General features: G+C 40.5%; 1 protein-coding gene across 1 annotated transcript; it reads left to right on the top strand.

The window, feature by feature from the left end:
- The first annotated feature begins 12,156 nt into the window (after nt 1-12,156).
- On the top strand, nt 12,157-13,583 carry rgs5b (regulator of G protein signaling 5b). Its single transcript, XM_060921584.1, has 4 exons — nt 12,157-12,259; nt 12,468-12,613; nt 12,733-12,899; nt 13,021-13,583. Exons 1-4 carry the CDS (start codon nt 12,216-12,218, stop codon nt 13,192-13,194), a joined length of 531 nt encoding a protein of 176 aa, XP_060777567.1. The 5' UTR covers nt 12,157-12,215; the 3' UTR covers nt 13,195-13,583.
- The last annotated feature ends 469 nt before the right edge of the window (nt 13,584-14,052 follow it).

Below are 14,052 nucleotides of genomic sequence, written 5' to 3'. Positions count from 1 at the left end.
TATTACTATTATTAAATGTAATAATATACAGTGGTGCAAAAAAGTATTTAGTCAGCCACCAATTGTGCAAGTTCTCCCACTTAAAAAGATGAGAGAGGCCTGTAATTTTCATCATAGGTACACTTCAACTATGAGAGACAGAATAGGGGGAAAGAATCCAGGAAATCACATTGTAGGATTTTTAATGAATTAATTGGTAAATTCCTCGGTAAAATAAGTATTTGGTCACCTACAAACAAGCAAGATTTCTGGCTCTCACAGACCTGTAACTTCTTCTTTAAGAGGCTCCTCTGTCCTCCACTCGTTACCTGTATTAATGGCACCTGTTTGAACTCGTTATCAATATAAAAGACACCTATCCACAACCTCAAACAGTCACACTCCAAACTCCACTATGGCCAAGACCAAAGAGCTGTCAAAGGACACCAGAAACAAAATTGTAGACCTGCACCAGGCTGGGAAGACTGAATCTGCAATAGGTAAGCAGCTTGGTGTGAAGAAATCAACTGTGGGAGGGAGCAATTATTAGAAAATGGAAGACATACAAGACCACTGATAATCTCCCTCGATCTGGGACTCCACGCAAGATCTCACCTCGTGGGGTCAAAATGATCACAAGAACGGTGAGCAAAAATCCCAGAACCACACAGGGGGACCTAGTGAATGACCTGCAGAGAGCTGGGACCAAAGTAACGAAGGCTACCATCAGTAACACACTACGCCGCCAGGGACTCAAATCCTGCAGTGCCAGATGTGTCCCCCTGCTTAAGCCAGTACATGTCCAGGCCCGTCTGAAGTTTGCTAGAGAGCATTTGGATGATCCAGAAGAGGATTGGGAGAATGTCATATGGTCAGATGAAACCAAAATAGAACTTTTTGGTAAAAACTCAACTTGTCGCGTTTGGAGGAGAAAGAATGCTGAGTTGCATCCAAAGAACACCATACCTACTGTGAAGCATGGGGGTGGAAACATCATGCTTTGGGGCTGTTTTTCTGCAAAGGGACCAGGACGACTGATCCGTGTAAAGGAAAGAATGAATGGGGCCATGTATCATGAGATTTTGAGTGAAAACCTCCTTCCATCAGCAAGGGCATTGAAGATGAAACGTGGCTGGGTCTTTCAGCATGACAATGATCCCAAACACACCGCCCGGGCAACGAAGGAGTGGCTTCGTATGAAGCACTTCAAGGTCCTGGAGTGGCCTAGCCAGTCTCCAGATCTCAACCCCGTAGAAAATCTTTGGAGGGAGTTGAAAGTCCGTGTTGCCCAGCGACAGCCCCAAAACATCACTGCTCTAGAGGAGATCTGCATGGAGGAATGGGCCAAAATACCAGCAACAGTGTGTGAAAACCTTGTGAAGACTTACAGAAAACGTTTGACCTCTGTCATTGCCAACAAAGGGTCTATAACAAAGTATTGAGATGAACTTTTGTTATTGACCAAATACTTATTTTCCACCATAATTTGCAAATAAATTCTTTAAAAATCAGACAATGTGATTTTCTGGATTTTTTTTTCTCATTTTGTCTCTCATAGTTGAGGTATACCTATGATGAAAATTACAGGCCTCTCTCATCTTTTTAAGTGGGAGAACTTGCACAATTGGTGACTGACTAAATACTTTTTTGCCCCACTGTAGCTGGTGAGATTAATAGGCAGTCCTTGAGCAAATACACTCACCGGCCACTTTATTAGGTACACCCATCCACTTGCAGTTATCTCATCAGCCGATCCCTTGATGCATAAAATCATGCAGGTACAAATCAAGAGTTTCAGTTCATGTTCACAATGTTCAAACATCAGAATGGGAAAAATTGTGATCTCAAAGTGTGACTTTCTTTCACTGTGACATGGGTGTTGGTTTGAGCCAGATGCCATTCTACACAGAATGGTGCGAAAAACAAAAAACACTGAGTTGAGTGAGTGAGCGACAGTTCTGTGGGTGCAAACAAAGGCCTTGTTGATAAGAGAGGTCAAAGGAAAATGGGCAGATTGGTTCGAGCTTTTTGCCAGGAAGGATATAGCAACTCATATAATTACTCTTTACAACCGTGGTGAGCAGAAAAGCATCTCAGCATGCAACAGAAAACAGAACACATTGAGTTCCACTCCTGCAGCCAAGAACAGGAATCTTAGAATCAAGAACAAGTTTCTATTAAAGTGGCCAAGGAGTGTATGATAGAAGCTGAATATCATTTGATTTGATTGCATCTCATCTCATCTCATCTCATTATCTCTAGCCCCTTTATCCTGTTCTACAGGGTTGCAGGCAAGCTGGAGCCTATCCCAGCTGACTACGGGCGAAAGGCGGGGTACACCCTGGACAAGTTGCCAGGTCATGACAGGGCTGACACATAGACACAGACAACCATTCACACTCACATTCACACCTACGGTCAATTTAGAGTCACCAGTTAACCTAACCTGCATGTCTTTGGACTGTGGGGGAAACCGGAGCACCCGGAGGAAACCCACGCGGACACGGGGAGAACATGCAAACTCCACACAGAAAGGCCCTCGCCGGCCATGGAGCTCGACAGCGCTAACCACTACACCACCGTGCCGCCATGATTGCATCTTTTAGTTTAATTTTAATACAAATCCGTTAGTTACATATAATATACTAATAAAAATATTAATGTAGATAGTTATTTTTCTCATTCTGGATGAAAATGTAAGAAGCAAAATGGAAAGGTTTTTCATCAAAATGCAACCATGATTAATTACAAATGATTGAAAATACTTTCTGAAATAATGATGACTTAATTATAGAAGAAGAATTATTTATTTACACTAATGATGTATAATTTCTTGTATATTCCACCTCTGGAAATAACAATAAGTATCTCATTATTAATTTGACTTCTTGTCTGTTTGGGTGAGCCTATTTTTAGTCACCAGAGGTTTTTGTTTTGTTTTTTAATGAGCAGCTTTAGTCATTTAAGCTTTAATGGTTTTCAGACAGCAACATTGGAAAGTCTCTGCTTTATTCTTGCCAGCAGCTTTCTGGAAGTGCACCAGACTGAAAGGATGTAAACTCATGGGAAGCTACTTTCCCATGAACTATGATCCCTTCCTGCTCCTTTCCCAAAAGTTTTCCACTGGTACTTTTAAGAGCGTCTGACCCCTGACTGCATGGCAGATTTCATGGGGAATTTCATGTATTGACATATGAACAGAGTCATGATTTATCACTGCTTAATCAAGGCTTCATCTTTGTAATTTATGCAACTTTAGAACACTTAGCTTTTAATATGCAGATGACTGAAGTCACTCAGAGTGACTGAGGGCTTGAAAGTGAAAAGCAGATAAGGAAGAAATGACGTATGGAAGTGCTTGGATGGGTGTTCGAGTCTACAGAGTCAAAGCTTCATAACAACCTTAAAGATAGAGCTGAAGTCGCAGTTTCTCCGTAACTTTACTCAAAAACAACACCTTGATGTTGGAAACTTTTCAGTCAGCTCTGAAGAATGCATTGAGACAGGCTAATTTTAAAAAATTCTCCTTCTCATAAAAACAATTCTTATCAAAAATATTCATCAAAAAAAAATCCACATCACTTGAATGAACTTTGGAAAATTGTCTTTTATTTATAAGGGCTTCTTTAACTACTATATTCACCTTGCAAATTTGGAAACCATATGTGTCTCCAATGGCGATGTTTATAAAATAAACTTTCTCCATTGGTGAAGTTCTTAAATTTAACTTTCTCCAATGGTGAAGTTCTTAAATTAAATGTTCTCCGATGGCAAAGTTCATTAAATACATTTTGTCCAGTGGTGAAGTTCATAAAATAAACTTTCTCCAATGGCGATATTCATAAAATAAACTTTCTCCAAAGGTGGAGTGCTTAAATTTAACTTTCTCCAATGATGAAGTTCTTAAATGAAATGGTCTCCAATGGCAAAGTTCATTAAATACATTTTCTCCAACGGCAAAGTTCATTAAATACATTTTGTCCAGTGGTGAAGTTCATAAAATAAACTTTCCCCATTGGTGAAGTTCTTAAATTAACTTTCTCCTATGGTGAAGTTCTTAAATTAAATGGTCTCCAATGGCAAAGTTCATTAAATACATTTTGTCCAGTAGTAAAGTTCATAAAATAAACTTTTTCCAATGGCGACGTTCATAAAATAAACTTTCTCCAATGGTGAAGTTCTTAAATTTAACTTTCTCTAATGGCGATGTTCATAAAATAATTTTTCCACTGGTGAAGTTTTTAAATTAAATGGGCTCCAATGGCAAAGTTCATTAAATACATAAATACATAGGAGCCCAGGCCATTCTGTGACTGGAAAGTTATTTAATTTGAGGGGATTCCCAAGCAAATAATTTGCATGAAATTGCTCACTTTGCACAGTCAAGCAGACAGACGAAGTCCATGTGCGCATGCACAGGTTTCCCTTTGACCGTGCACTGACAGTTCCATCATTCTGTCACTAAACAAACAGCTGATCACACTGAGGTGCTTGCTGACTGCTGATATTTATTAATTTGGTCCTGCATTTCCTTTCCTTAGTATATAACAAAACATCTTTTCTTCTCACTTTCTGTTGCTGTAGTCGGTCTTTCACATTTCATTCGCACACTCACGTCTTCTATTTTTCTCTCCTGTTTCAAACTTGTATCCCACAATGCTTTGCGCGAACGGGAAAAGCCCACAACATGATGGATGATGTAGTATCTTGAACTGGGTCATAGTGAAGCAGGAAAAAATAGTGGAGAATTTAGGGCCACATGGCCCTAAATTCATTAACTGTTCTATTTTAAAAAACCTAACAAGAAGGCAGAGTCATCTATATCCCTCGCCCTATATACCAACTATATACCAAGTTTCAAGATATTATTTGTCACATTTTTCAAGTTCTGCTGCAGGAAACCAACTCTACCTCTTTACACTGACCTCAGCAGCCCATGGCATAAGCCCACCGGACCTTTGGTCCAGGTGAGCTAAAAAATTAAAATTTCTCACATTTCTTAGTATCAAAAGGCACATATACAGTGGTGCTTGAAAGTTTGTGAACCCTTTAGAATTTTCTATATTTCTGCATAAGTATGACTTAAAACATCATCAGATTTTCACACAAGTCCTAAAAGTAGCTAAAGAGAACCCAGTTAAACAAATGAGACAAAAATATTATACTTGGTCATTTATCTATTGAGGAAAATAATCCAATATTACATATCTGTGAGTGGCAAAAGTATGTGAACCTCTGGGATTAGCAGTTAATTTGAAGGTGAAATTAGAGTCAGGTGTTTTCAATCAATTGGGATGACAATCAGGTGTGAGTGGGCACCCTGTTTTATTTAAAGAACAGGGATCTATCAAAGTCTGATCTTCACAACACATGTTTGTGGAAGTGTATCATGGCACGAACAAAGGAGGTTTCTGAGGACCTCAGAAAAAGCGTTGTTGATGCTCATCAGGCTGGATAAGGTTACAAAACCATCTCTAAAGAGTTTGGACTCCACCAATCCACAGTCAGACAGATTGTGTACAAATGGAGGAAATTCAAGACCATTGTTACCCTCCCCAGGAGTGGTCGACCAACAAAGATCACTCCAAGAGCAAGGCGTGTAATAGTCGGCGAGGTCACAAAGGACCCCAGGGTAACTTCTAAGCAACTGAAGGCCTCTCTCACATTGGCTAATGTTAATGTTCATGAGTCCACCATCAGGAGAACACTGAACAACAATGGTGTGCATGGCAGAGTTGCAAGGAGAAAGCCATTGCTCTCCAAAAAGAACATTGCTGCTTGTCTGCAATTCACTAAAGATCATGTGGACAAGCCAGAAGGCTATTGGAAAAATGTTCTGTGGATGGATGAGACCAAAATAGAATTTTGGTTTAAATGAGAAGCATTATGTTTGCAGAAAGGAAACCACTGCATTACAGCATAAGAACCTTATCCCAGCTGTGAAACATGGTGGTGGTAGTATCATGGTTTGGGCCTGTTTTGCTGCATCTGGGCCAGGACGGCTTGCCATCATTGATGGAACAATGAATTCTGAATTATAGCAGTGAATTCTAAAGGAAAATGTCAGGACATCTGTCCATGAACTGAATCTCAAGAGAAGGTGGGTCATGCAGCAAGACAACGACCCTAAGCACACAAGTCGTTCTACCAAAGAATGGTTAAAGAAGAATAAAGTTAATGTTTTGGAATGGCCAAGTCAAAGTCCTGACCTTAATCCAATCCAAATGTTGTGGAAGGACCTGAAGCGAGCAGTTCATGTGAGGAAACCCACCAACATCCCAGAGTTGAAGCTGTTCTGTACGGAGGAACGGGCTAAAATTCCTCCAAGCTGGTGTGCAGGACTGATCAACAGTTACCGGAAACGTTTAGTTGCAGTTATTGCTGCACAAGGGGGTCACACCAGATACTGAAAGCAAAGGTTCACATACTTTTGCCACTCACAGATATGTAATATTGGGTAATTTTCCTCAATAAATAAATGACCAAGTATAATATTTTTGTCTCATTTGTTTAACTGGGTTCTCTTTATCTAATTTTCAGACTTGTGTGAAAATCTGATGATGTTTTAGATCATATTTATGCAGAAATATAGAAAATTCTAAAGGGTTCACAAACTTTCAAGCACCACTGTACATTACTTAATCAACACATATACCAACTTTCAAGACCATACCACTCATAATTTTCAAGTTCTGCTCCGGAAACTAAACCTACCCCTAAGACTAACCTGAGAGACTAAGTCTGAAATTGCTTCCATGGAAACATGAAAAATTAAAATTCCTCAAATTTCTTAGCATGAAAAGGCACATCTACATCACCTTGTTAACATGTATACCAAGTTTCAAATCCGTATCATGAATAGTTTTGGATATATGCTCTGGAAACAAACATTGCTCTTCGAAACTAAGTCAAAATATAATTTTTATGTAAAAATTTGAAAAATACTTTTAAAAAAAAAATCCAAAATAGTAAAAGGCACCAGTTCACATGTTGCTTGATATGTATACAAAGTTTCATGAAGATATCTTCAGTGGTTTTAAAGATATGGCCCAGAAACAAAAACGTGACCGGACGGACGGATGGACGGAAGGAACCCGTTTCTATATCCCCCACCAAACTTCATCTGGGTGGGGGATAATAAAATTAGAAGTCTGTGATTTGAATTCAGTAACTTTCGGTCCACTAAAGAAAAATAATTAGGTGTCGGGAAAAGTTTTTTTATGACCTACACTTGAAAAATCTGAAAGGCAGTCTAGTTTTAAATACCTTTACTGCACTTTTTAAATTCACTAAATATACTATTAACTTTAAGACCCTTTATTGGTATTCTTAAAAGTAGGAGTGACTTTAATTACATTTAAATGTTCGTCACTTTAAGTGTCATCTTAAACGTTCTTTTTAGCAGCATTTCGTTATCTATAAGAAGTCATGGAAAGTCAGTTAAAATTATACAATAAGAATTCATAAAGTTATCAGTAAATACACTGAAATTTTGCATTTTGTAAACTTTTAGGATACTTTAAGAATGTCTTAAAGCTGTTTATTTGTCTAGTGATATAGCTGGATGTTACAACCGTTGACAATGGAGACTTGCAAAAAATGCAAAATTAATGTTAACTTGCAGAAAACTTCACCATATCAATGACACATTTGTTTATATGGCGCATCAACACCACAGAAGCTCCTCTGTAAGGTGTAAAAACAATCATTTATTCAGATGAGTGTATTTAACTGTAATTTCCCTTGTAGCTAGAACTGTAGACAATTAACCAACACCTTCTGACCAATCAGAATCAAGAACCCAACCGCAGGGTTGATTTTTTGAAGTAATTGTTGATAGAAATTACCAAGTGTATTTATGAAAACAGTGTATTGTTACAACTGAATGTTCCAGAATGTTTGTTTTTTAATATCAGATTATAGATTTGATGTGATGTGAACAATTTCCGCGACCTTAATAATGACACTACGTTGCGATTTACGGCCTCCGTTTTCCTTTTTTTTTCTGATGGATTTGGTCAAGGCTACACACACTCCCACACATCCGCCATCACAAATCAGCACTTGAGTGTAAATGAAGAAAAAAAACCACTAAACTGTTTGCCATTCAAGGTTATTGCGTGCAACATTCAAACGCAATACCACAATACAGCATTCAAAGACATTTCAGTCTATAAAATGCATCACAAGCGGAGTGCTGTAAGACTGGAACATCATCAGCATACTGGATCAGCATGAAATACTATTTTTCATGGATGCTCGGCAACAAAAAATGGAAACTTGTGCTTCAGGCAACTTAAAACATGCTCTTTTTTATTATTTCCCTGAGAGTGTGTGTGCTTAAAAGTTTAAAATTATAGATTATACTGTACAGGCAAAGTTTTTAATCATTAATCAGTTTGATTTTAAGGTGGCACGGTGGTGTAGTGGTTAGCGCTGTCGCCTCACAGCAAGAAGGTCTGGGTTCGAGCCCCGGGACCGGCGAGGGCCTTTCTGTGTGGAGTTTGCATGTTCTCCCCGTGTCCGCGTGGGTTTCCTCCGGGTGCTCCGGTTTCCCCCACAGTCCAAAGACATGCAGGTTAGGTTAACTGGTGACTCTAAATTGACCGTAGGTGTGAATGTGAGTGTGAATGGTTGTCTGTGTCTATGTGTCAGCCCTGTGATGACCTGGCGACTTGTCCAGGGTGTACCCCGCCTTTCGCCCGTAGTCAGCTGGGATAGGCTCTAGCTTGCCTGCGACCCTGTAGAAGGATAAAGCGGCTAGAGATAATGAGATGAGATGAGACATTAATATTTCAGCCAGATATGATCAACACCTATCACAAGTGAGAATTCAACAATGCTGTGGGATAAAATGGTTTAAACTAAAATAGCTAAAGCAAACAAAATGAGCTTTAAACATGTAACATTGCAAGAGTCAATCTAAACAAACGGGCAATAAAGATTTTGAAGTCAAGGTTTGTTTGGTACGTTATGAAGCCGTGTATCATGATAAAGAAGTGTACCTTGACTCTACTGATGCAAATGGATTGAAGTATCTGAATGCGAGCAGAATAGCTCAGAGAGTGAACCGTGTGCTGCTGAAAGTAATGAATTGCTCTCAGGAGACTGTGGACACATGTTAGTGTTTTACCAACGCCTTTTCTACAGAACCTTGACTTGTGCATTCAGATGGCACAAGCAGCGTGGGAGGATTTCCTCCTAACTGTTTCAAGGAACCCTTAGCGAGCTGAGTCCCCCGCTGCTTCCTGAACCCTTTCACTCCCTTTTCCTCACAAACACACTCGGAAATCATAGTCTCCACTCCAGACAGCAGCTTCCAGTTGCCATGCCTTACTTAGGTACACTTTACGGGAATTCCATAATTAGAGGAGTTTAAAGCAGCTGACAAGAAACATGTCCATTTAAATTGCATTATTCATTCAGAATCCTTCCATGAGTCTCTGTAATACTGAATGCTTTTTTAAAAGGTGGGCTCCACTTTGGTGGCATGGTGCTGTTGTGGTTAGCACTGTCACCTCACAGCAAGAAGGTTCTGGGTTCGAGCCCAGTGGCCGATGGGGGCCTTTCTGTGTGGAGTTTGCATATAGTCTGTGTGGGTTTCCTCCGGGTGCTCCAGTTTCCCCCGCAGTCCAAAGAAACACAGGTTAGGCTAATTGATGGCTCTAAATTGACCGTAGGTGTGAATGTCTCTATGTATCAGCCCTGCGATGACCTGGCGACTTGTCCAGGGTGTACCCCGCTTCTCGCCCGTAGTCAGCTGGGATAGGCTCCAGCTTGCCTGCGACCCTGTAGGACAGGATAAGCGGCTGCAGATAATGGATGGATGGATGGATGAATGGGACGGTGTGACGCAAACGGAATCCAAGAGCTAAAGTTGATGATTGACCTCAAAGTTGATTATTTCCCAATAACGGCATGTCCCTAAAGCATTTTGTTCCTCTTATACTACAGCAATATGGCTTATACCTTCTACATTTTTTCTCCACTTATAGTTGCATTAAAACTTTTAGTGAGGAAAAAAAATCCAAAAATTTTAAATACAGTATTACAGAAATCTGGTCAAGTATCAACTAGTATCCTTTTTTTTAAGTGCAATCAACACCTGTGGTGTCAAAACTGTGGTCTTAAACAGTGTTGTAGTCGAGTCACTAAACCTCGAGTCCGAGTCCAGTCTCGAGTCCCCAAGTCCAAGTCATTAAAGAAAATTTCGAGTCGAGTCCGAGAACAAGAATCCAACCGCACTATTTGACGGTGGCTGTTGCTGCCTTTATGTGAAAGCGTCTCTGCTACAGTGTTGGACTAACGTGACTGCTCAACTGCCCCATTTTAGTTAATAGGCTACAGATAAAAAGCTTGTTCATCGCTCAGCAAGCCCCGCCCACTATCAACAGGGCAAATAACGTGAGAGAGGGTTAACACTAGCTAGTTCATCGCTCAGCAAGCAAGCCCCGCCCACTATCAACAGAGCAATGAACATAGCGTGTCACTTCCTTCTCTGGGTGGAGTCTTGCCAAATGACAATTGAAGTTCGAGGTTGTCCTCGTCGTCTCCTCAATAATTCTTCTACATGTGGAACACATAGCAGTGCATTTTTTCCCACCGCACGAGAAGTCTGTATAAGCAAAGTGGACAATCCTAGGGACACTGGAAAATTAATGTAGATATCAATATCTTCTGCCAAATTATTATGGCATGTTACAAAAAATAAAGAAAAAATCCAAGTCCTCGTCTCCAATTTATGAGTCCAAATGCAGTTAATGTACGTGTCCAAGTCAAAGTCCGTGTCATCAGAGCTCAAGTCCAAGTCGAGTCACAAGTCCTTAAAATTAGGGCACGAGTCGGCCTCGAGTACTACAAGCCTGGCCTTAAAGCATCCTTTAATTATTACAGCTTTCAGGACTCCTCAGTGTTGAAGTGTTAAAAGGAAGAACTCGCTGAATAGTTTTGCAAGGGCGGATCATTATCTATCTGAAGTTTTAAAGTGCTTGGTTCCTGTCAGCAACATTATATGTCCTGTTATTCATAATTCTGTGGCATAGTGAACAGTGTGTGATGCCACTGAAGTAAACTAAACATCACAAAGTGGAAAACTGCAATTCTGTAAATACAAACCCCTTGGCGCTTTCTTACCCCCAAAAAATGTCTGATGTGGGCGGCACGGTGGTGTAGTGGTTAGCGCTGTCGCCTCACAGCAAAAAGGTCCGGGTTCGAGCCTCGTGGCCGGCGAGGGCCTTTCTGTGTGGAGTTTGTATGTTCTCCCCGTGTCCGCATGGGTTTCCTCCGGGTGCTCCGGTTTCCCCCACAGTCCAAAGACATGCAGGTTAGGTTAACTGGTGACTCTAAATTGAGCGTAGGTGTGAATGTGAGTGTGAATGGTTGTCTGTGTCTATGTGTCAGCCCTGTGATGACCTGGCGACTTGTCCAGGGTGTACCCCGCCTTTCGCCCGTAGTCAGCTGGGATAGGCTCCAGCTTGCCTGCGACCCTGTAGAAGGATAAAGCGGCTAGAGATAATGAGATGAGATGGGAAATTTTGAGTTCACTTCTCAAAATCCCAACATCTGGGACGTAAACTCATAACATCATGCTGACTTAACCAGCAAGCCACCATGTTGATCCTGAAACCTGATTTTGTGATGTTTATGGGGACATTTCCACAGACTCTCTATCTTTCATGCAAACCACATCTCATCTCATCTCAAGATCATGCTTGCTATCTTGTCGTTAATGCATCTTGTATACATTTGTGAAAACAAATTCCCAACTTCTAATCAATCTGATCTCTCTGTGCTTCGATACATTTTCAGTAATTATATTACAGATTTGGTTTCCATCATGCAAAATTGCATTTACTGATAATTCCTGCTTACTGATAATTTTCCTTTGAATTCTCTTATTAACGATGTTTTCCTACTGCATCTGCTTTCAACTATTGTTTTGTGCCCGTACATTTCCTGAGTCAAATCAATCTAGATGCTTTTTTTTCCTGAAATTAATTGGGTTTTTTTTTTATCTTGAACCTTGGAGCCAGTGCCGTCTACTGGAAATGAGTCACAGCTGAGCTTAGGAGAATGAAGCACCTCCTACTTCATCCTTACTGGCTGAGGACAAGGACGCCTTGGAGGGTATAAATAGTAGCGTGCTGCTGCGTTTCTGTCAGAATCCAAACTCTCACAACAACACAGACATTACTGAAGGGTACAAGACCCAGCTGGGAATCACATTCAGAGAAAAAATGTGCCAAGGATTGGAATCACTGCCAGTTACCTGTCTGGAGAGGTATGGTGCCTTTATTTATGCTCTTTTTTTTTCAAATTATTGAATGTTATTACTGTGCAGATATTCAGAAAACCATTACTCGGGTTGCTATAAGAAATAATCACAGGTGTAAATCTAGTCAGTAAGATTATATGCAGTTATTTCAAATGCTTCTGAAAGTAAAATAAAGTCGGATTTGTCTAATGTCTTTTCTCATCATCTTTTCCAGAGTCAAAGAGCTGAAGGCACGCTTGGGAAGTTTCCTCCTGAAGCAGGACCTCAATCTCCTGGGCCTGTCCAACAAAACCGATAAGCTGAGGACCGAGGACACGCTCAAGTGGAGCGCGTCCCTTCAGAATCTCCTATCTCACAAAGGTCAGCACACACTGAAGCACCAATACCGATTCTTCGTTTTTGATCCTGCACGAATATTGGAGGTCCATATCATTTCTGGGATATTGTCTTACAAAACAATGCTGTTGTTTTCCATGCAGATGGGTTGTGCGCCTTCCGAGCGTTCTTGCTGTCTGAGCACAGTGAGGAAAACATCGCATTCTACCTCGCCTGTGAGGACTACAAGAACACCAAGACGTCCTCCAAGCTGTGCTCCAAAGCCAAGAAAATCTACGAGGAGTTTGTTGATTCCGATGCGCCAAGAGAGGTAATTATCCATCAAACAAGACATACTGTACATGAAATACAGTGAAAAGGAGTAGTAATATTTCCTTAATGGTCTCGTTTGCGATCTTTAACGAATAGTTCTTCTATCTCTTGTACCTCAGGTGAATCTTGATCATGAGACAAAAAATATAACAAAGAACAACATGGAGCAGCCAACTGTGTCGTGCTTCGATCTGGCCCAGAGGAAGATCTACACTCTTATGGAGAAAGACTGCTACCCTCGCTTTCTCAAATCTGCGCTCTACATGGAGCTCAGCAGACAAGCGAAGCCCTGAACTTGTCTCCAATGAAAGGACACACACGAAGCAGGAATTCAAACGTACGAGCTTGATCCGACCGGCGACTCGAGCTCATGGCTGAGGTGGACTTGAGGTTATCAGTCATTACCTGTCAGATACCAACCTGGAACCTGTAAGGAACTGGAGAGAAACTGCATAGCAAATGATATCAAAAGAAAACAATCATAATGCTGAACGTGGGGATGAAGAAGATGATGAAAGAGAAGCACTGGAGTTAAACTGTGAGCACACTTTTGCACAAAGCAAGTAGTAAAAAATCCTATGATTTTTTTTTATGGCTTTTGTTTTACTTTTTTCATCTGGACAATGGATATTTATTGAAGAGAATTTTTGTATAAATATAATATATTCATTTTATTATTTATTAAACTGTATGTGTGGAATTCTGTTGAAATAAATTATGAAATCTAACCTCTTGTGTCTCCTGTGTACCTAATCCACGACAACAACAAACACTTTTTGAACAAACCGAGCACTAATACACTAACTAACCTTCTTAAATCCAGACACAATGATATTAAATCCCTTTAAATGTGTTGAATACATTTTATAATGTAAGTATGACTTTTAATTTGTAAATCGGAAACACGTTGTGCAAAGAAAAAGGATAAAGTTCTTTATATTTGCGGATGGTGGTGTAGTGGTTAGTGCTGTCGCCTCACAGCAAGAAGGTCCGGGTTCGAGCCCCGTGGCCGGCGAGGGCCTTTCTGTGCAGAGTTTGCATGTTCTCCCCATGTCCGCGTGGGTTTCCTCCGGGTGCTCCGGTTTCCCCCACAGTCCAAAGACATGCAGGTTAGGTTAACTGGTGACTCTAAATTGAGCGTAGGTGTGAAT

The sequence above is a fragment of the Neoarius graeffei genome, chromosome 1 (genome assembly GCF_027579695.1).
Source record: "Neoarius graeffei isolate fNeoGra1 chromosome 1, fNeoGra1.pri, whole genome shotgun sequence".
NCBI lineage: Eukaryota > Metazoa > Chordata > Actinopteri > Siluriformes > Ariidae > Neoarius > Neoarius graeffei.
Note: the sequence above shows the minus strand (reverse complement) of the source record. Positions and strands in the feature narration are given on the sequence as shown.